General features: G+C 40.8%; 1 protein-coding gene and 1 pseudogene across 1 annotated transcript in view; one reads left to right on the top strand and one right to left on the bottom strand.

The window, feature by feature from the left end:
* Positions 1-23659, bottom strand: part of slc4a1ap (solute carrier family 4 member 1 adaptor protein) — a 187590-nt gene that overhangs the window by 43234 nt on the left and 120697 nt on the right. Inside the window, exon 12 of the mRNA XM_063040658.1 lies at positions 10116-10335. Within this exon, the coding sequence (XP_062896728.1) occupies positions 10116-10335 (220 nt within the window). The remainder of the gene's footprint in view (positions 1-10115; positions 10336-23659) is intronic.
* LOC134342476 (annexin A1-like) lies at positions 21519-22165 on the top strand (annotated as a pseudogene).

The raw sequence follows: 23659 nt of genomic DNA, 5'->3' as shown, positions 1-23659 counted from the left end.
TTTCTTCGCATGGGCTGATCTGCCCCACACAGGTGCACAGTTTTCTGCAGGTGAATAGCAGAGCACTAGGGCAGTAGATCTAAGTATGTGAGCGTTAGCTCCCCATTTCACGCCTGCTAATTTTTTCAAGAGAGAATTGTGAGAGCCAACTTTTGTTCGGAGTTAGTACTGAAGATAAACTCAATCCCATACAAAAGTATTGGTTGAAATATTTTACACCTCAAACCAGACTCAGGACCTCTTAGTCAATCTAATTTTTCTCTGCAGCAGTAAGGGAATGTGATGCAAAGGCAATGGGGCATTCATTTTCATCACTCATAATGTGTGACATGACTGCACCTATACCACAAGGCGAGGTGTCACACTCAAGCTTCACTGTACGATGTGGATCACAATGTGTGAATACTGTGTCTGATGTCATTATTTCCTTTACCTTTTGAAAAGCCACCTTACACTGCTTTGTCCATCGCCATTTCTTCCCAGTCTGTAGAAATTATTTGAAGGGGTGAAGCACAGTAGCCAGGTTTGGCAGGAACCTGTTATAGTAACTGACAAATCCTAAAAAGGACTGCAACTCTGACATGTCCTTGGCCTTGGGGCATCTACCACTGTGCTTGAATTTTCTCTGCAAACCTGTGTAATCCTTGTGCATCAATGGTGTGACCATAGGAAGCTATACTTGGTTTAAGTAACTCACACTTGTCACATTGTGCTCTCAGCCTATAATCTTCTAACCTTTTTAACACTATCTTGAGATTTTGGAGATGTTCCTTGTCATCCTTACTGGTAACAAGAATATCACCAAGTTACATCGAGTGCTTGGAGAGCCTTACAACATCTGGTCCACAGCTTCCTACCAGAGTGCGGATGCTACTCTAAAAATAAGCCCATAATAGCAATAAAGCCCATTGTGAGTGTTTATGGTGAGAAACACTTTAGACTTTTCTTCTACCTTCATCTGTGCGTAGGTCTCAGCTAAGTCCACTTTGCTTCAAGTGTTCTCCTCCAGAAAAGTTTGCCAAGATATCCTCTATCCTGGGCGGAAGTTATTAAACTTCTTTTAGTACTGAGTTGCCGTTCACTTATGGTGTAAGACATATTGATTGTCTATTGTTAGTTTTCACATGGCAAATTGCAAGGCTACACAGTCCTGTGCCTCTCTCAGCATTATCAGATTTTTCAACAACAGCATGCAAGTTTAGTACTCTTTTTGAAATTGCAACTTGACTTTCTAATCTTTTTTTCTTCCTTGTTCAGTCCACTTATTTTTGTCTGCCTGATATGTTCTTGCGTACTTTTTTTTTGCATTTTCTGGAAGTTTTGCCTTTAAACCTGCATTAATTTGATGAATATGAGCCCTTGCCGTAAAGGTAGTACAATTTTTTAGCCCAGGTGGGTTTCCGTTCAGTTGTTGCAATTTTGTTCATGCTCACTTTAATTCCTGACTGCAACTCAATTGCATCTTTGGTTGCTGTTTCCATTGATACAGTGATTTCAACTGCTCTTTAAGATGTGAATGGTGCTTCTGTAGCCAGCCATTTCTGCTTTTATTAAATTTATTATTGACATCACTGGGTACTCTGTTTTTGAACCCATAAATTTTGTCCATTATCTCTCTTTTTTTTTAACTAAACCATCTTTCTTTTCCCAAAAAAACAACAGGCTATGCCTTTTTTAAATTCAAGTGTCTCTCTCCCCACCTGCTGTGCTTCAACAGGTAAGTAGTCATCTTAGGCTAGTTTTAAAAATACCTCATCACCACTGTTAAGTTTTCTAACTCCAAAACATAAAACTAATTGAAAGGAAAACATGGAACTGGGATAATGTGTCTACTTCATTCTTACATTAGTGAGGCGTGCACATCAGACATGGTGACGTAATGACATTTGGCATTTTAGTTGTCAACATCTCAGAAGATCAATACTGAGCCCACCATCATGACACAATTATAAAGAAGGCACACCAGTGGTTATACTTCTTTCAGAGTTTGAGGAGATTTAGTAGTCACCAAAGACTCCAGCAGATGTACATGGAAAGCATTGTGACTGTTTGCATCACTGCCCGGTTATGGGGGCTCCAATCCACAGGATCAAAAAAGGCTGAAGAGGGTTATAAATCCAGCCAGTTCCATCAGGGGCATAAAAGCGCCCCCATCTTTGAGGATATCTTCAAAATGCGGTGCCTCAAGAAGGCAGCATTCCTTCATTAAAGGCCTTCAACATCAGGGCCATGACTTCCTGTCATTACTACCATCAGGGAGGAGGTGCAGGAGCCTGAAGACATACACACAATGTTTCAGGACCACCTTCTTATCCTCTGCCATTAGATTTTCGAAAGCTCCATGAACCCAAGAACACGAACTGTTTTGCACTATTTATTATTTTTATTATTTGTTACCGCTAGTAATATTTTATGTCTTGCACTGTACTGCCACAAAACAATAAATTACATGACATACATCACTGATAATAAACGTGATTCTGTATATAAAAAAGACAGGTGAAAATCAATCTGATAAGGAGCAGCAGGAATAAGTAGCAAAACATTTTAAAGAAATGGAGTGAGAAAGGGTCATAAACATGATAATGAGAAATGATAAGACTGCAGTTTACCTTAAACTGGAGAAATCATAGCTTATTCCAGAAAGCTGCAAGGTGCCCAGATGCAAGATAAGTTGTTCTTCCAGTATACCCACAAACATGAGAAAATCGGCAGATGCTGGAAATCTAAAGCAACACACACAAGATGCTGGAGGAAGTCAGCAGGCCAGGCAGCATCTATGGAAAAGCGTAAACAGTTGAAGTTTCGGGCCAAAACCCTTCCTCAGTCCTACTGAAGGGTCTTGGCCCGAAACATTGACTGTTTATTCTTTTCCATAGATGCTGCCAGGCCTGTTGAGTTCTTCTAGTATATACTGGGCTTCTCAGGTCTCCTCCCAGCTCTCCTAAGTCTCTACTTAAGTGCCTTCCTGACTATCTTAATTCAGCATGACCCACTGAGTTCCTCCAGAAGTTTGGTTTTTGTACTATTTTTTCTCTCTCTTTTATAGTGAATGCACAATTGCTGTCAACTATTGTGCTTCCTGAGGATTAACAGTGACCCTCACACAGATTTGCTGGACTGCTGCTGAAGCCACATCATATCACTGAGATAATCAGAGAAGCATCAATGTGTGGTGCTGGTGAAAAGATTTTGGTGGTACTCTAGGCAGTGGTTTTATGATGATTTGTTGGGCACAAGAATGAGAACAGTAAAAACTTCAAACTGGACTTGCTGTTATAACTGCCCTAGCAGTGGGATAACAGCAACTATCTATTGCGACTAGTGAGGTCTTAACAACTTAACATACAGATATTTTGAGCATGATGCTGAGATACATCCTAGGATGTGCTGGGATACATCATCAGTGATGTAACCTGGGGTCACTGGGTGTTTTGCAGTATGGATTATTTTAAAGCGAAGAAAAACATAAGCAGACTTCTGATTGATCAAGTCGTCCCTTGCCCAGTGCCTCACAATTATTGTTTCTATAGGATCTCAGTCTTTGGTGCCCATCATTCCATTAATTTCTCCTGCACTGTGCACTCACATACAAATCAAAGCCCAGAGGCAACCAAAGAAAACTCTGCTGATGCTTATGTTTCATGTGACTTCTCCCACCATTCATCTATTAGGTTGGATTTTACTTATTCACGACTTCCCGGGGTCTTCTTTGTGTCATACTTTTTCTGATCCTTAAAGTGACCAATGTTATTATAGAATCCGCTAAACCTAATCCTAGTGCTGCTTTCCAGTCTTGTAACTCCTGTGTTGAAATGATTGTCTTTGTTTTCATCTTTTAACGGTTCCTTGTCTCTCATCACATCTCCCTATCTCTGTACAGTACAACCTTGAGCTATCTATACTCCATTTCCGGCTATTGCATGTCTGATTTTTGTCACTCCCCTCACTAAAAGAAATGGTCATGCTCTTAGCTCTGATTTTTGCTCATTAATTCTTTCTTTTACCTATGGCAGTTCCTTTGCTTCGACTTTGTAATTAAAAAGAAATGCACCCCCCGTGAAATATTGAAAATAAACAAATTGGAAACACAGAGCAACACACACAAAATGCTGGAGGAACTCAGCAGCTCAGGCAGCAGCTACGAAAATGAATAAACAGTCAATGTTTCACGCTGAGACACTTCTTATCATGCCAACGTATTATTGGGTTGCTTTCCTTCAGGACTGATTAAACTTGTTCATGGCAGCTCCATTCAGGAGGAAAATTAAAGAAACTATGCCAGCTGGAATGCGGGGCTGACAGCTCAAAAGAGAGAAAGCAGTAGTTTGAACCAAGGAGAAAAGGAGAGAAATGACAGGTCGAATAAGCAACGAGAGGAAGAGGAGCTGCAGTTTTGATTAAGAGGGAAGATAAAGGATTTCTCACTGTGAATATGGTTGGGTGTGGGCAACAAGCAGAACAAGGGGACAGGAATCAGTCAAATTTGGATAAGGTTATGAGGTGCAATAGGATCAAATTCAATACTGAAAGTAACTTTTGGAGAAATGATAGTGTAGTCACATATTGATAGTTCAAACCATGACATTTTACAATACGAAAACAGTGAAAATTTTAAAAATAGATTTAAAAAAAGGAGAATTAACTGGAATACAATTTCTCTACCTTCAACAACAAATTCACACACAAAGCGTCTCATCAATAAAGATAGGAAACATAATTGCTCAGCAGGTCAGATAGTAGCAGTGCAAGAGAAGCAGTAAAACTTTTCATTGGAAACCATGTGCCCTTATGAAGAGTCTTGGGCTGAAAGGTCAACTGTTTGCTGTTTTCCATAACTGCTGCCTGGCCTGCTGAGTTCCTCCAGTATTTTGTGTGTGTTGCTTGGATTTCCAGCATCTACAGATTTTCTCACGTTTCCTGATTTCTTTGTTTTGTAAACTGTTGGATTGCCCAGTGTCTGTTTCTTTTAACAAAGGTATTAGTGACATGGAACCAAGGCAAGTAGGTGGACAGAGTTAAGATACTGATTTGTAATTGATTAACTGCTTTAAGAGTTCCACACTCCCTACATCACAAGGAGATTAGATTAGATTCAACTTTATTGTTATTGTGCCAAGTACAGATACAAAGCCAATGAAATGGAGTTAGCATCTGACCGGAAATGCAAAGAATAGTGTTATTTACAAAATAACTGCGAATAAAAAGTAAGTGCTACAGCACACAAATATAAAAGTACTGAGACAGAACAATATGGGCGCAATACTGATTAACGCTGTGATGTGAGGTTCAGCAGGGTCACAGCCTCAGGGAAGAAGCTCTTCCTGTGCCTGCTAGTGCGGCAGCGTAGGCTCCTGTAGCGCCTACCGGATGGGAGGAGAGTAAAAAGTCCATGGTTAGGGTGAGATGCATCCTTGATAATGCTTTTCGCCCTGACCAAACAGCATTTATGGTAGATGTTCTCAATGGTGGGCAATTGGGTGCCGATAATCCGCTAGGCAGTTTTCACCACACGCTGGAGTGCTTTGCGTTCCAATATGGGATAATTGCCATACCACATTGAGATGCAGTTGGTGAGTATGCTCTCAATGGTACAGCGGTAAAAGTCCGTCAGTATCCTGGGACACAGGTGAGCTTTCTTGATGCTCCGCAGGAAATAAAGGCGCTGTTGTGCCTTTTTGATCAGGTTGGAGGAGTTCAGGGGCCAGGTGAGATCCTCGGAAATGTGGACACCAAGGAATTTGAAGCTTGATACACGCTCCACTACAGCTCCGTTGATGTAGATGGGGATGTAAGTGTGGTTCCTAGCATGCCTGAAGTCCACAATGATCTCCTTGGTCTTCTGGGTGTTAAAGGCCAGGTTGTTGTCTTCACACCACGCGGCCAGGTGTTGGACCTCGTCCCTGTAGGCTGTCTGTGAACTTGATTATGGCGATAGAACCATGTACAGGAACGCAGTCATAGGTGAAGTTGTCTAACTTAACTGATTGGGGTCTGTTAGTCAGAAAGTCCAAGGTCCAATTGCAGAGGGATGAGCTGATACCAAGCTGACAAAGTTTGGCAATCAGCTTGGAGGGGATCACAGTATTGAATGCTGAACTAAAGTCAATGAACAGCATTCTGACGCTAAGAGTTGGGGCTGTCCAGGTGGGTCAGGGCAGAGTGAACTGCTGTGGAGATGGCGTCCTCTGTTGATCTGTTGGTGCGACAGTTGAATTGATGGGAGTCCAGAGTAGTGGGCAGACAGGATAGAACCATTGTCTCAAAGCACTTTGCAATGATGGGGGTGAGTGCCACTGGGCGGAAGTCATTCAGGCCCGTGGCAGTGGAATGCTTTGGCACTGGCACGATGGTGGCGATCTTGAAGCTTGTGGGGACAACTGTCTAGGCCAGGGACAGATTAAAAATGTCCGTGAAGACCCCGGCCAACTGCCCTGCACAGACTCTGAGCACACGGCCAGGCATTCCATCCGGACCAGCTGCCTTCCATACATTCACCCTGCTCAGGGTGGCGCAAACATCAGAGGTGGAAAGTGAGAGAGGTTGTTCACCAGGTGGGAGATCTGCTTTGAGGGTGACCTCCTTGTTCTCTTGGTCAAAGTGAGCGTAGAAGTAATTGAGCTCATCAGGGAGGGAAGCAGAGCTGGAAGGGGGCACAGTACAAGGTGGTTTGAAGTCTGTAATGACCTGTATGCCACGCCACATGCGCCGGGGGTCCGAGGAGTTGAAATGCTCCTCAATTCTCTGCTTGTAGCCTAAGAGATTCCCCTCCTCAGCTTGGCCCTGGCTGAGCTGTAAGCCTCCCAGTCTTCAGACCTGAAGGCTGAATCTCTGGCTTTGAGCAGGCGAACTTCTCTGTTCATTCCTGGTTTCTGCTTGGGGAAGACTTTTATTTGCTTTTGTGATGTCACTCTATCTACATACTTGTTGATGTGCTCAAGGACAGAGTTGGTATACAAGTCAATGTTAATCTGAGAGGCTGTGTTGGCGTGGGCAGCAAATGCGCTCCGGTCTGTGTGCTGGAATTGGTGCTGAAGAGCAGAGTCAGCACCCTCCAGCCAGATCTTAAAAGTCTTCATTGTGGGTTTCACACGTTTAATGACCGGGCTATACTTGGGAAGCAGAAATAATGAAAGACAGTCGGACTGTCCCAGGTGGGGGAGGTTAGTGGCTTTGTAAGCGTCAGCCACATTTGTGTAGACATGATCTAAGGTTTTATTACCCCTTGTGATGCATAATACATTTTGGTAAAATCTTGGAAGCATGGTATGTAGGTTACAATGATTAAAGTCCCCAGCGACAATAAAGGCTACACACATAAAAATTGCTGGTGAACGCAGCAGGCCAGGCAGCATCTCTAGGAAGAGGTACAGTCGATGTTTCGGGCCGAGACCCTTCGTCAGGACTAACTGAAAGAACAGCTCGTAAGAGATTTGAAAGTGGGAGGGGAAGGGGGAGATCCAAAATGATAGGAGAAGACAGGAGGGGGAAGGGATGGAGCCAAGAGCTGGACAGTTGATTGGCAAAAGGGATATGAGAGAATCATGGGACAGGAGGCCCAGGGAGAAAGAAAAGGTGGGGGGGAACCCAGAAGATAGACAAGTGGTATAGTGAGAGGGACAGAGGAAGGAAAAGGAGAGAGAGAAAAAGAATGTGTGTATATAAATAAATAACGGATGGGGTATGAGGGGGAGGTGGGGCACCTCCTCCACTGATCTCCCTCCTGGCACTTATCCTTGTAAGCGGAACAAGTGCTACACATGCCCTTACACTTCCTCCCTTACCGCCATTCAGGGCCCCAGACAGTCCTTCCAGGTGAGGCGGCACTTCACCTGTGAGTCGGCTGGGGTGATATACTGCGTGCGGTGCTCCCGATGTGGCCTTCTATATATTGGTGAAACCCGACGCAGACTGGGAGAATGTTTCGCTGAACACATACGCTCTGTCCGCCAGAGAAAGCAGGATCTCCCTGTGGCCACACGTTTTAATTCTACGTCCCATTCCCATTCTGATATGTCTATCCACGGCCTCCTCTACTGTAAAGATGAAGCCACACTCGGGTTGGAGGAACAACACCTTATATTTTGTGTGGGTAGCCTCCAATCTGATGGCATGAACATTGACTCCTCACACTTCCGCTAATGCCCCACCTCCCCCTCATACCCTATCTGCTATTTATTTATATACATACATTCTTTTTATTTTTCTCTCTTCCCTTTTTCTCCCTCTGTCCCTCTCACTATATCCCTTGCCCATCCTCTGGGCCTTTTTCCCCCTCTCCCCCTTTTCTTTCTCCCCGGGCCTCCTGTCCTATGATCCTCTCATATCCCTTTTGCCAATCACCTGTCCAGCTCTTGGCTCCATCCCTCCCCCTCCTGTCTTCTCTTATCATTTTGGATCTCCCCGTCCCCCTCCCACTTTCAAATCTCTTACTAGCTCTTCTTTCAGTTAGTCCTGACGAAGGGTCTCGGCCCGAAATGTCGACCGTACCTTTCCCTAGAGATGCTGCCTGGCCTGCTGCGTTCACTAGCAACTTTGATGTGTGTTGCTTGAATTTCCAGCATCTGCAGATTTCCTCGTGTTTGCGTACAATAAAGGCTCTGTCTGGATGCAATGTCTGCAGCTTGCTAATAGCAGCACTGAGATCTTTCATGGCTACTTTAGCATTAGCATCCAGTGGAACATAAACTGCGACAGCAGTGTGTCTATGTATGGCTTGACTAACAACAATCACGTCACTACTTTACATATCACTGGTTCACAATGTTTATTATCAAGCAGTTAGTCTGTCTGCAAATGATGTACCACATTTTGCTAATATTCTAAGATGCTTAATATGCAGAAAAGATGATTGTAAAATACTATAAAAATTCCAGAATCTCTGCCAATTTCAATTTAAGCTGCTGACAAAACTGAGGTCTGACTCCATGATGTAAACACATTCTTTCAAACCTGAACAGCTATTAATCAATGGGTGCAGAGAAAGAATTTGTCTAGCCAGGGAGAAATCATGAATGAGATCCTGCTTAGAAAACTCTGTGGCACCAAGATTAAAAAAGACACTTGATGGAACGGAAGCAAGAGAAAACCTGCAGATACTGGAAATCCACGCAACACCCACAAAATTCTGGCGGAACTCAGCAGGCCAGGCAGTATCTATGGAAAAAAAGTACATAGGGGAGATTCCTGCCGAAGGGTTTCGGCCCAAAACGTTGACTGTACATTTTCCTATAGATGCTGTCTGGCCTGCTGAGTTCCTCCAGCATTTTGTGTGTGTTGTTGGAACAGAAGTGCTTTTCCAAAGGCATCGAGGTAGGAATTGAAGTTAAGTTGCTAACAGTAACTACTAGCTGGAGCACAGCATAAGATACAAACATTTAGAAAAGTGAAATTTCAGAACTCTCAAATCAAGGACAGAATCTTTGCCTATTGCATATACCACCTTTAAGGTAATGGTTTTAAGGCTTTTTTAGGAAGCATTACCAAACATGTGTTATACTGAAACATATAAAGCTGTATTACAGTAGATGATGAAACTTGGTTATAGATGCAAAGGTGAGACAGGTGGAGAGGTAGAAAGGGTATTTCAGGGAAGTCCAGATCTTAAGATTACAGAAGGAACCATTAAGTTCCAAGAGGATATGGGCAAAATTGAAGAAGCAAACATATCGCTGGGCTGCAGGTGAGACAGAAAAGGTAATTTGAAAAAAAAGATGAGAATTTTGAAATGAAAGCACTACTGGACCAGAAGCCATTATAGGACAATGAGCAAAGGGACAATAAGTGAACAGAGCTCAGTGGGAGTTAAAAAAAACCAGAAATATTAAAGGAGGCAGATGAATTGCTCTCATTTTCTCTCGTCAGTCTCAGTTTTTACAGAGACAAGACTCCATTCACACCAATAGCTCCAATTTTGTCAGTCTTCAAGTACTAAACTGTGTAACAAGTGATGTGAAGCAAAATGGAATGCAGTTTAAAACTGATGATGATGCCCTCATAATGTAGAGTGGGACGAACAACTACATCTGGGCTCATAATGTCAACAGATATCAAGATACTGTTCTTTTGCCAATTTATGTTCACTAATATCAGAAAGATTTCTCCTTTAAACTCACCTTTATCCTGGCTGTGATTTTTTGATGAATCTTTGGAATGAAATGGCTCTGGCTGCTGTTCCATCTCTTGATCTTGAGTCTTGCTATCTGGCTTGTCCTCTTCTTCAGCTACTTCCTCTTGTTCCTGTTCTTCCTCCTCCTCCTCCTCAGCCTCAAAAGCTTGACTATCCTTCATGTTAAATAAATTACTGGGTGGTTCAGGACGTTTTGGTGGTAGTCTCTGAATGGGAAGGAAAATTAGAAAAATATATTTATTTAAAGACTTTTCTTTTGAAATAAAGAATTTGCCATTAGATCACTATATGACTACCAATTGTCTCAATTCCTGATCAAAATTGCTTATGTTCCCTATTGGACCAACTACAAAAAAAAATATTAGTATGGCAACTCTCTGTAAGAGGCTGCAGATTTGTTGTGGACACAGCTTACCCTCTCTTCTATGGACAGTATCTACACTTCCCGCTACCTTGGTAAAGCAGACAACATAATAAAAAGACCCCACAACGTTAGACCTTTTCCTTTCTCCCTGTTCCGTCATGGAGAAGATACCACCATGCTCAAGAACAGCTTTGATTCCGCTGTTATAAAGCTATTGAACAGATGGACTTTTGACTTCACTTCAACACTGTTGTGACCTTGCACCTTATTATTTGCCCGCATCTGTAACCTTTTATTTTGAATTCTGTTATGTTTTTCCCCTGTACTACCTCAGTGTATTATTAGACTGAAATGATCTGTACAGGTTGCATACAAAGTTTTTCACTGTACCTCTGTATATATGAAAATAACAAACTAATTTATCAATAATTCAATGTCCTTTCCTGGTAACTTACTTCACAACTTCCGGGTAACTTTGCATCTTATTTAAACCTCTTGGAATCTGAATTTTTAAATCAGTAAATTCATCTTGTAATCATATACAAAAAAAGTAAATGGAAAACCTTCACAGAATGGATGTATTTTAATGAAGACTTTTAAATAGAAAAAGATATAAATAAGTTTGAATACAAATTCTATGCTATAGTTTGATGCTGTGTAAAGTGCAGAAACCAAACAGGAAAGATTCAAACAGGGAACAAATAGACACAACATTTGAGGGGTAAGAACATTCAGATACCAGAAAAGATGAATTTAACAATTATTACTGAGGAATTTTGTAAGCAATTTTTCTATGTGTAAGCCTCTCACCGGGACTTGTTTTCAAACCTGGGTGTTAGCAAACTCTGTTAACAGCATTGTGACTCAGCAGCGAGAAGGCCATCTTCCATAACCAACGCATGTCCAGGTATGATTTACCGCATGTATGATTTGGGTTCAACCAAACAGGAAAACTGGATTGTTCCATGAGGGGCATGAATTGTAGTGAATAATGTGTAAATATTGTCCTGTGCAGAGTTATCATACTCCAGAACAATAACAGATCGTACACCAGCATAAAATTACAAAGGAAATATATTTACCAATTTTTCAACTTTAATAAACAGTTAACAGAAAAAGAAAAAAATAAAAGGGCCCATTACAGTTAATCCAGACCAAATGTGCACATAAACATTAGAGCTTGTTTCTGAAGTAGTCAGGACGCTTCACTTTGATTGGTCACAAGATGAACCCACATTCTGTGTGAAGGATACCAGCCACAGTTCGAACTTCCCTCGAAGACCATTTTGAACGAACTGGCTAACTCAGGAGTATTGGCACTTCCTCCTTTGAAATGTTCCTCTGCACAAAACACTTCTTACAATAGGGTTTCCCCTTTGGGTGGGATCTGATGAGCATCTTGACTTGTGCTCTTCTCCACACCTCCTCATAAAAGACCCCAAACTAGACTACTGTCCTTCAGAAATCTGATCTTGCTCAGCTCTCTTGAAACTTCCATAACATCCCAACGGGTAAAATATTACAACACATTACCAAGACAAACCTGGTTGGCTAACAGAACATTCCCAGGTTGGGCAAATAGCTCCTTATCTTTAGCCAATACCAAAACACCAGTCTATGAAGCTTATTAGCAAGACAACTGTGTTTGCAGAAAACTGCTGAAATAAAAATACCTCAGCATAGCAGTAGAAATCTTAACCAGGACCAGGACACGACAGATGTAGTAAACCTTTAAGCCTTCTCCTATCCAAGGAAAGAGCATGCAGGAGTGGCCGCTAAGGACTTTACAGAGGGGATTCACCAAGATATTCTCTGGATTGGAGGATTTTAGTCATGGAGAAAGTCTGGATAGGCTGTGCTGCTTTCCCCTTGAGCAAAGCAGGCAGAGGGGTGAGCTTGTGGAGGGATATAAAATTACAAGAAGCACAGACAGGGTAAATAGTCAGAATTTTTTTTTCCTGATGGCAAAGTTTTGTACACAGCGAGTGGTTGATACCTGAACGTCACTGTCAGGGGAAGTAGTAGAATCAAGGGCACATAGGCACGGTGTGCAAGGATACAGGCCGAATGCAGGCAGATAGACATAAATAGCGTGTGATAGATAGCATGTGATATGAGTATAGATAGGGTGAATACACATGTTCTTTTGCTTAGGAAAGGGGAACTAAAAATGAGAGGCATAGATTTAAGGTAAATTGGTTTATTATTGTCAGATTAACAAGGTACAGTGAAAAACTTCTTTCATACTATTCATACAGATCAATTTATTACAACAGTTTATTGAGGTAGAACAATAATAAAGTGCTGAAAAAGTGTTACAATGAAGGTGGTATAGTGCAGGTAGACAATAAAGCAAAACATTAGCGTGAGGTAGAATGTGAGGCTAAGAGTCCATTTTATTGCACCAAGTAACTTATAACTGCAGGACAGAAGCTCTCCTTGAGCTTTTGTATCTCTTGCCCAATGAGAAGAGGGTTAGTGGAAGATTTAAGATACCTGAGGGGAAATTTCACGTATAGGGTAGTGCATATATGAATGAAATGTTACAGAAGCCAGTAGAGGTAGGCACAATAACAACATTTAAAAGACATTTGGGTAAGTACATGCATAGGAAAACCTTGGCAGGATATGGGTCAAACACAAATAAATGGAAGCTTGGTGTGCACCATGGTCAGAATGGATAAGGTGGGCCAAAGGATCTGCTTCCATATTGTGTGACTCTATGATGCTAAAAGGGATTAGGATAGATAGGGAAAAATGTTTGGCATGAACGTGGTGGGTTGAAGCACCTGTTAATGTGCTTTATGACTCCATGTCTCTCTGGAAGTGCAGTAAGTGTGAACAATTTTAACATCTCATTCAGGTGGCACAAAGAGCATAGGTACCAGATAAATTGGATCATGGATACATTTTAAATCAGATAACTCTAGCAGCGGTTAAGTGGTATATTGTATTTGCAAATTGTTCAAATGACAATAGCATGATGCAATAATATCTTTGCGCCGTTACTCTCTGAGAAAACTAAAGAAATTTGGCCTGTCCCCTAAAACCCTCACTAACTTTTATAGATGCACCGTAGAAAGCATTCTTCTAGGGTGCATCACAACCTGGTATGGAAGTTGTCCTGTCCAAGACCGAAAGAAGCTGCAGAAGATCGTGAACACGGCGCAGCACATCACACAAACCAATCTTCCGTCCTTGGACTCACTTTACACCGCACGCTGTTGGAACAGTGCTGCCAGGATAATCAAGGACACGACTCACCCAGCCAACACACTTTTCGTCCCTCTTCCCTCCGGGAGAAGGCTCAGGAGCTTGAAGACTCGTACGACCAGATTTGGGAACAGCTTCTTTCCAACTGTGATAAGACTGCTGAACGGATCCTGACCCGGATCTGGGCCGTACCCTCCAAATATCTGGACCTGCCTCTCAGTTTTTTTGCGCTACCTTACTTTCCATTTTTAATATTTACTATCGGTTTGTAATCCAGGGAGCGGGAAGCGCAGAATCAAATATCGCTGTGATGATTGCACGTTCTACTATCAATTGTTTGGCGACAATAAAGTATAATATCTACCTGTTGTTAGTTTAATTGTGTAAAGAAAAAGCAGACATTACTCATTTGATTGTTGAGATCAGGATACTTAATAGCCCAGGTAAAAAAGATGACAATGTGAGAAATTGCTTAGGTTAAAAATAGGACAGGAATATTCCAGCCAACAAATCATGGGCAAAGCAAGGGAAGGAGCTGTGAACAGTACTTATTCATCATCGACCTGCTTCTGATGCCCAGTTTGGATTTCATTAGACTTATTTGGCTCTAAACCTCAACACTGCCTTGGTTCCAACATGGATTAAGAGTTGAATTTCAAAGGTGAAGCGAGACAACATTATTTGACTAAGTGTGGCATTAAGGAGTGCTAGTAAATTGAAATCAATGGGCAGAGAAAGAAAAAGGCACCAATGGAAGGAGTTACATATCATAATAAGCATGATGTTCGTGGTCAATGGAAGTCAATAATATCAGTCCCAAGACATGTCTGCAGTGTCTATATATCCCATATACCAATAACTCACAGCTGCTTTAAGAGTGATTTCTTTGCTTCATCAAAAATGTGGATGTTTGCTGATGGTTGACCATTTCTATCTAATTCACAACTCCTTACAAATCAAGCAGGCAGCAATGCCCAGACAATATTCAGGCATATTCATAGAAGGTAAATAAAGACGATACAATAAATGGAAGAAACGACCATTTCCAACAAGAATGAGTACAACTACCTATTATTAATATTCATTGGCATCACAATTGCATCACTCTGCCATTAAATTCTGAGAAGCACCATTGATCAAAAACTCAGATAGATTAACCACATAAGCACTGTTGCTATAAAAGTCAAAGGTGTTTGATACCCTATGGCAACTGGATCACTTCTTGAAAAGGCAGGTTCACGGACAGCTTCTACCCCATTGTCAGAAGACTATTAAAATGTTCCCAAGTAGGATAAGTTGGACTTCTGACCTCAAAATTTGACTTGTTTTGATCTTGCGCCTTATTGTGTACCTGCACTGCACTTTCTCTGCAGCTGTGACTTTTTAAAATCTGCATTGTTACTGTTTTATTGTGCTCTACCTCAATACACTGTGTAATGATCAGATCTGTATGAACAGTATGCAAGACAATCTTTTTACTGTATCTTGGTGCATGGGACAGTAATAAACTTACTCCAATTTTCCAATACCTCTATCAGAATCATGATGTAATGCTCTCTACTTGATTGGATTAATGCTGTTCAACAACAGTCAGAGACTAACATCATCCCAGACAAAGCAGCTTCAAAATACATTGCAGTTCCTCACCTGGGTTGAGGTTACAATGACTTTCAAAACTGTGAACTCTAGCACCAAGAATGATATGGACAGAAGATGCATTGAACTCCACCACCTACAGCTTTAACTCCAGGTAACACACTATCTTGAATCTGAAAGATATCACTGTTCCTTCAGCAATGCCACAATGAAATCCTAGAACCTCCCACCTAAAAACAATGGGGGAGCAGCTTCAGCCCAAGGACTACAGTGATTCAAGGAGGACCGTAACAGCAACTGGGGATAAGCAATAAATGCTGGCAATGCCCAAATCTCAAAAATTAATAATATAAACAAGAATGGGACCACCATTTCCCTGGAAAATCATTTATCCACATTTTTGAACAATTTAGGCAAAATAATAAGTACATTATTAATGTGCTCACCAGTTCAAGACTTGCCTGCTATCTTATCCCACTCAATCCCAGTGTTCCAGTCTTAAAGTTCTGAATATATCAGTGGCTAGTTCCCAGGACAGATCTCATACCTCAAAAGTTTGATGCTGGTGCTGACAGCAACAAATAGAGAGAGACCTGCTTACTCTCCAATAACAGTCATCACTTCAAGAAGCACCACATAAATTTGCTCAATCAAGATCTGGTGATGTGCAAATTCTCATGAGCAACTTGGCGTACGTTGCGATCCTAATGCAGGTTGTGGTAGATTGATGTCACCTTTAAAAATACTAATTCTCTTACTGCAGGCCTAACATGCTTTATTTCCAGTCTTGACCAGCACCACTGGCAGCCCCAAACAAGCTGAACAACAGATTGCAGTGTTTGGCATCTGCTCTGCTTCTGGACTCTGGAGTTAATAGTACAGCCTAATTGTGATGGTATTTCCTGAATCGCTCACCTGTATTCGTAACCCAGTTAAAACTGGCAAAGGATCAGAATTCTAATTAATTTATAAAGGGATTCCCAATCTGGAAATCAGGATAAATTCAGATTTGAGGGGCAGGTCTTACCAGACAGAGGGTGGTGATTATGTAGCACGAGCTGCCACAAGATGTGGCAAAAACAGATACAATGCACTGTTTGAAGGACATTTGGACAGGTACTTAGATAGAAGGGGTGTAAACGGATACAGCCTAAAGCAGGCAAATGGGATTAGCATAAATGTATGTCATGATCTGCATGGGTGAGTTGGGCTGAAGAGCCTATTTTTGTCCTGTGCTGCTATGTGACTCTTATCTTACTTCACCTGGTTTTTAAAAAAAGTGTTTTAGTTAGTTTGAGAAAGTTATTGCATTACCTTTAAATATTCCGACATATCTGAAGCAATTAAAATACTCTTGGGAGTCTCAGAGACATTGATATAAGATCACTGTCACAGCCAGGACTACAATAGTACTCCACCACGTATAGTGTCCAAGTTGGAAGGCCAACAGATCTAGGGCAATTGGACACACTCATCTGTTCCAGGTTAGCGGAGGCATGTGGAGAGCATATGAGAGATGCAGAGTGCAGCAGGGAAATAATCCGGTGGTTGGCTAAATCTAATACTATTTAAACCCACATAACTCAAATTGACTGCTGATTTGAAGGCAGCTCATCTTTTGATGTAAAGCATTCCACAATTAATTTCACATCTTACTGTCTCATTTTCTAAACTTAAAATATATTGTAGAATTTTTTGAGCTAATCTACAAAACATTGTGCATGTCAAATCAAAAGAAAAATTCCAAAACCTGTCAACAATTTACTAAAAATTATAAACCAAAATTGAGAAGCTGAAAAAGTATTCACTCCTTTGTAGTTACTATGCTAACTTTTCTCAGGTGCAATATAGTAATACCTTACCAACTCACCCAATTTGTTGATGTACATAAAAAAGAGGAGGATCACCCATTTTCAATAAATTCGTAAGAATAAATACCTCTCTCTCTGTAAGATTCAACATTATGGTAAATTTTCAACAGACCACATCAAAATAGAGACAAAGAGCATTCAAGATAAGTCAAGGAAATGATAATAGAGAAGTATAAATCAAGGGAAGCGTACAGGACCATTTCAAACGCACTGAACATACCTTCGAACTCAGTGCAGTCAATCATGAAAAAGTGGAAAATAAATGAAATGACAGCCACACTGCCTAACTCAGGCCACCCCTCTAAATTTAATCGTCAGAGAAGAATGGCACTTGTTAGAGAGGCTATTTTGGCGCCAATAGTCACTTTGAGTGAGCTACAGAAGTCAGTGCCTGCAACTGGAGATGAAGTTCATGGCTCCATAATCTCTAAGGCCTTGCATAAAAAGGGTATTTGTGGAAGAATGGCAAGGCAGAAACCCTGGCTAAACAAAACATTTGCAAAACATCACTTAGAAGATAGTAAAAACGTGGAAGAAGGTCTTGTGGTCAAATGAGACGAAAGTGGAACTTTTTGGCCTCAATCTAAACGGTACATGTGGCATAAATCTAATACTGCACATCAGACCGGTAATACCATCCCCTACTGTAAAGTATAGTAGAGACAGTGTCATGCTGTGGGGATGCTTTTCAACAGCAGGGACTGGAAATCTGGTTAGGATTGATGGGAAGATGAATGCTGTTAAATTCAGAGATACTGGATAAAAACCTGCTAGCCTCTGCCAGAAAGCTTAAACTGGGGAGGAAGTTCATCTTTCAGCTGGACAACAACCCAAAGCACATGGTCAGAGCAACCATGGAATGAATGGCTTCAAATGAAGAAAATTAATGTCCTTGAGTGGCTCAGTCAAAGTCCTGACCTTAACCCGATCGAACATCTCTGGAAAGACCTCAAGATTGCTGTCCACCATTGTTCCCCAACTAACGTGACATAGCTTAAACAATTCTGCAAGGAGGAATGGGCAAATCTTGCTCCATCACATTGTGAAAAGCTAATAAGAGACTTGTCCAAAAAGACTACTGGCTGTAAGGGCTGCATGAGGTGATTCAACCAAGTACTGAGCAAAAGGGGGATTTGAACTGGTGACGTTTTTGTTTTTGAATTTTTAGTTTCTCATGCTTTACAAGTTCCCCTGTTTTTGGGCTCCACTGTGGAAAAAAAAGGAGCATGTGATTCGGAAATAAAAATTCTCACTTAAATTGATCAAAATCCCTGGTTTTGATACTCATTTATGTGAGCAAAGGGTTGGGGGCTGAATACTTTTACAAGGAACTGTATAAGTATTTTTAGGTTACTCTCTATTAAACTTGAACCCTACTTAAATCACATATTTGATAATAATTAATTAAGAAATTTCGCATTCACCATGACAAATCACCAATCAGCATTTTAATCTGGAACACCAACACAGTCAGTTGTCGCCACATCTTATATCAAAGTAAAAAAAAAGCCAATCCCTTTGGAGCTCATGATGAAAAACAATATTCTGAAATCCAATTAAAATAAAATGAGCAAATGCCCATATATATTACAGCAAGTCAGCTGCTGAGGAAAGATATCTCTAATTTACCTTGATGAGCTTTAATCCAAACTTTACAAACGTACCTCCTATTGCTTCAGCATTGCACTTCTGTCTCCCACTGCTATGACATCTGTGCATTAAATGGCAATTTGCTTCAAATCACATATTACTCTATTTAGAGTGGGAAAGGTTACTTTACCAAAGACCTTTTAAAAGGAGCAGATCTTTAAGGGATTTGTTGCATCAGTTTGAAATGCATAGAAACCTAGTTTACAGAGATGGTAGGTAAGTCTGCTATGTACTTTAAATGGTAACATCATGAAACACAAATCTTTGCCCTTCCAAATTATTTATTTATCGATTTACTTATTGAGATGCAGGATGGAGTAGGCCCTTCCGGCCATTTGAGCCATGCCAGCCAACAATCCCTTGATTTAATCCTCGCCTAATTGTGGGACAATTTACAATGACCAATTAACCTACCAACAAGTATGCCTTTGGACTGCGGGAGGAAACCCACGTGGTTACGGGGAGAATGTACAATCTCCTTACAGGCAGCATTTGTGGAGGAAAAAGGATAGTTAATATTTTGGTTTATAATGTTGACTGTTCATTTCGCTCCACAGACATTGGAGTTCCTCCAACAGCTTTTTAAAAAAAAATTCCAGACTCTAGCATCTGAAGTCTTTTGTATCCCTATTCTGAAACAAAATGGACAAACTGAGTAGTGACACAGTTAAAAGATCAGTCAAGATATCCAAAAAGAATCCTTTCCTTCTAGTTTGGGAGAAAATAGATCAAATTCACCATGCTCCTGTGGGATCAGAAATTTAAATAACAACAGTGAAAAATGTGAAAAAGTGAACCATAATTTATTTTTTGTCTCCCACTTTAAGATAAAAATTCTCTTGGGTTTTCATGACACATTAGACCCCTGCCACTTAAAAGAAGCTCCTCCAGTCACGATTCTTCTGTAGATCAAAATTTGGCAGTCACTGGTAAAACATATGGCTTACCTCTTGTACTCAGTAGGTCTGAGTGCCGTAGCAGCTACCAAAATTAAATTTGACATTTAGCAACTAATATCTGTGTAAGCATTTTGGGAGCTAGCACTTAAATTAGAATCTACTGAAATCTTTAGAATCTCTTTCTTTGGAAAAGCGAAGTAGGAGGCCAAACTCTGTCAAGGGATATAAAATTAAGAGCGACAGATGTCTATAACTAGGGGTCATACAGTTAAAGATATTAATACAAGAAGACAGTAGGGGAGATTTTTTCTCATCCAGATGGTGGTGCAAATTAGCAACTCATTACTGAAAACATGATAACAGCACAACTGATCACATTATAAAAAACTGAACAAACATGTGTATTGCTGTAAGCTGCAAGACTTAGAAAGAAGGATCGGTTGGTTAGCTCTTAATTGACTGGCACAGGCACAACTGAACAAATGGCAATCTTCTGTGCTATAAAGTTATATAATTCTACAAAATTCTAACGTATTTGGGGAAGGACAGTTGACAGTCATCTAAGTAAAGAAGGGACGGCTATCTTTCAGATGAGACTTTTAAGCTGAGGTCTGTCTGTCTTGTACCTGAGCCACTTCAGAGGGGAGATGAACCTCTCAACTTTTGTGCCTCAAAAAAAAAGCTTTTGGGATCTTACTATGTACAAAGCACATGCCTTGTTTCCTGCACTAAAAGTGACTAGACTTCAAATGTAATCCACAAGCTGCAAAGTGCTTTATATGTGTTCTGAGGTATGAAGAGCTCCATATCATTGCAAGTCTTTCTTTTTATCCAGATAATTTTTCTCAAGGCTCTTTGAAATTACACCATACCAATATCCAAGTACATTATATTAGCACAGGCTAGGATTTAAAACCCGATTGCCTGAAAATCCAAATCTTTAGCTGTTGCTCTTTTTTTAAAAACATCAGTTGGAGTCTCAATTTATTTATTTTAGAGTCGCTTAAAAGCATGCATTCACAATCCAGAATAAAATATATTTGAATTTTGCACTGATTTAGAAAGATATAAAAATGTAAATTCTTTTTAAAATATTTTGAAGATCACTTTATTCTTTAAAGCGATATTGTACAGCCCATTAAATTCATGGTGGAAAATATACTCTCAGACAATAGGGTTTAAAGTTCTGTGAATGAACATTCATTTCTTACATAAATTGAGTTCTTGCAGAGGAACGGAAGATACTACAGAGAATGCTGAACTCAGCCTGTTTCATCATTGGTGCTGCTCTCCCTGCCAACAAGGACAAATACAAGAGATGATGTCTTCCGAAGGCAGCAGCTTTCATCATCAGGGACCCCTACCATCCGGGCCATGCACTCTTTTTGATATAGATGGTACAAGAGCCCAAAGACCTACACTTCAAAGTTCAACAGCAGTTCTTCCTGACTGCTATCAGGTTCTTGAAACAACTTGGAAAACTTTAACACTATGTTGGACTATATTTTATTCTCTCACTAATGTCATATGAATATATTGTTTATTTTGCACATGTGTAATTACGTATGATTCATGTTAATTTAAGTTTATGTTATGTCTGTCCTTACAATATCCTATGCTTCTGTGGCAAAAAACTAATTCTAATGTCATTTGTATCCTGGGTATGTACACCTATGACAACAAGAAACGTGAACAAATGTTTGGAGGCTGTTGCTGAGGTCCTTGTGTTTTGGAGAGGGGAGCACTCAGCTTTGAGACATGATGTTCTCAACAGTTATGCCTTTGGGGCAATAGCTCCTCTGACTGATAAGATTATGCTATGAAGGGTCTTCATACTAATGAAGACAGTGGTGAAAGTACTAGTAATCAGGAGCAACAAGGAGATAAAGGAGTTTATTAAAGCCTATAAAGAAGAATTCAATAATGATCTAGCAGAAAAGATAAAAGGTGATACACTTGGAATATTTCAAAAAGCTTTACTCATTTTACTTGGAAACACTCAGAAATGAGAGTAACGAAGTGGGTCATGATCTTGCTGATGATGATGCTGGTGAAAAGAGGAAAGGGACAACATTGACACAAATCATTAAAATTCTGTCTGACAGAAAATTTGCACCTCTAAGGACTGTGTCTGAGAGGTACACAAAGCACAGTCAACATGATGCGGGAAAGGCCTCAGATCTTGAGCTGTAAAAGGACATAGAAAATCCATTAAAAGCTTTATTAAAATGCTTTAGCAACAAACCAGCCTATTTTGCTGAGAGGTTGCATCGATCAATGAAGGACTACAGTACAGATGATAATCGTTTGATCAGAATTATAGTTTCCCATTTTAAAGTGGATTACAAAGCTAAATATGGAAAAACTCTGCAGTGCTATCAAGAATTAAACTAAAGGGAACTATGAGAAAATCCTACTCTTCCTCTGTGGAAGCAATGAGTAATGTACATCGATTCATGGTGAAATTGTAAAGAAGACAATACAGTGAAATTGAGACTTACATGGAGTTGTGAAATCAACTCTATATATCCAGCTGTACCTGGTGCAAATAAAATATTTACTTGAACAAAATCTTTTTATTTAATTCAGGAAGTTATGCTGCAGCTTTATAAAACTCTAGTTAGGCCACATCTGGAGCACTGTGTACAGTTCTGGTTGCCCCATTATAAGAAATGTAGGGTTCTCAGTAATATTAGCTGGACTGTTACCTGTTAATTGCCTATTACAAAATGGCTTCTCTGAAGTGTTAAACTAAAATGGTCTCTTGTACTATAAACTGCTGAGTAAGGAGCTCACTGTGGCGGTATGTTTGGATTATAGTTAGTGATAATGGAAATGGTATTCGTTTGCTAGCCAATGGAAGTCATGTTATGCTATCTCATACGTGTGTGCTGAGCTGAGGATCGCAGGCTTTTCGGGAGGCGAGCGGAGAGGACGGACGTGCAGGGAACGGACAGCAGTTCCAGGGCGGCAGATACCGGGCCTCGGGGGTTCAGGTGGTGGCCGGAGACTTGGAAGGACGTTGTGGATGGACTCGGAGGCGTGAGCTCCAACATATTAAAATACTATGTGCACAAAACTGATAAGTTACTTATGTGGCACCTTTTCTTTTAAATGTTTCTACTAACCCATCACCAATAGTTACTATAAAGTACATTTCTGTACTCGCACTTTGTATATTGTTTGATATTTGTGTTGTGGCTGATATTTGGGTACCTTACACCATAGCATTGCACTGTTTGGCAGGGTCAGCGGTTATTCACATGAGGCAACGGGAGTCAGTTGAAGTCACTGACCCCCACAGACATTGTGGGGGCTCATCCGGGATTTAAATTCTGTCGGATACAGTGTAAGTCGCCCGGTTTAAATCAGAAGAGATGGACACGGATAAGATTGAACTTTGGTGTGAGATCGAAGAAGTGCCGGTTAGTCATGCCTGCATATTAAGTGGGGTGAATATGCGTACCTCAGATGATGTGTTAATTCGATGTTTGAGTACGGTCAGAGCTATTGGTAAGGTTGAAATTGTAAGCAGAAAGATTGGTAAAACGGGGGACTCAGCCTTTGCGCTGGTACAGACTGGTGCTGACGTCGAGTTGGGACTGCCGCTATGTACCGGTGACCTTGGTGAGGCGGGGCTATGGGGCGTGCACACTGTCACGGAGGAAGGGTTTGAAGAGTTGCCCAAAGCTGGGGGGGAGGAGATTTTAGAGAGCGGGTCCAATCGTTTTTGAAGGACGAAGAAAGTAAGTGGTCAGATTTGGAGAATGTAATTAGTTCTCATTCTCCACGGAAGGGGGAGGGCTCTGAGTTGGCCTCAGCCAATAACTCCCCGGTGAACAGGGCGATGGGTCCGTGTCAGAAGTTAAGAATTTTCTCAGGCAGGTCCCCCATTTCCGAAGGGGAGGATGATTATGAATCCTGGATAAAACACGCC

The sequence above is a fragment of the Mobula hypostoma genome, chromosome 2, assembly GCF_963921235.1.
Source record: "Mobula hypostoma chromosome 2, sMobHyp1.1, whole genome shotgun sequence".
NCBI classification, from domain to species: Eukaryota; Metazoa; Chordata; class Chondrichthyes; order Myliobatiformes; family Myliobatidae; genus Mobula; species Mobula hypostoma.
Note: the sequence above shows the minus strand (reverse complement) of the source record. Positions and strands in the feature narration are given on the sequence as shown.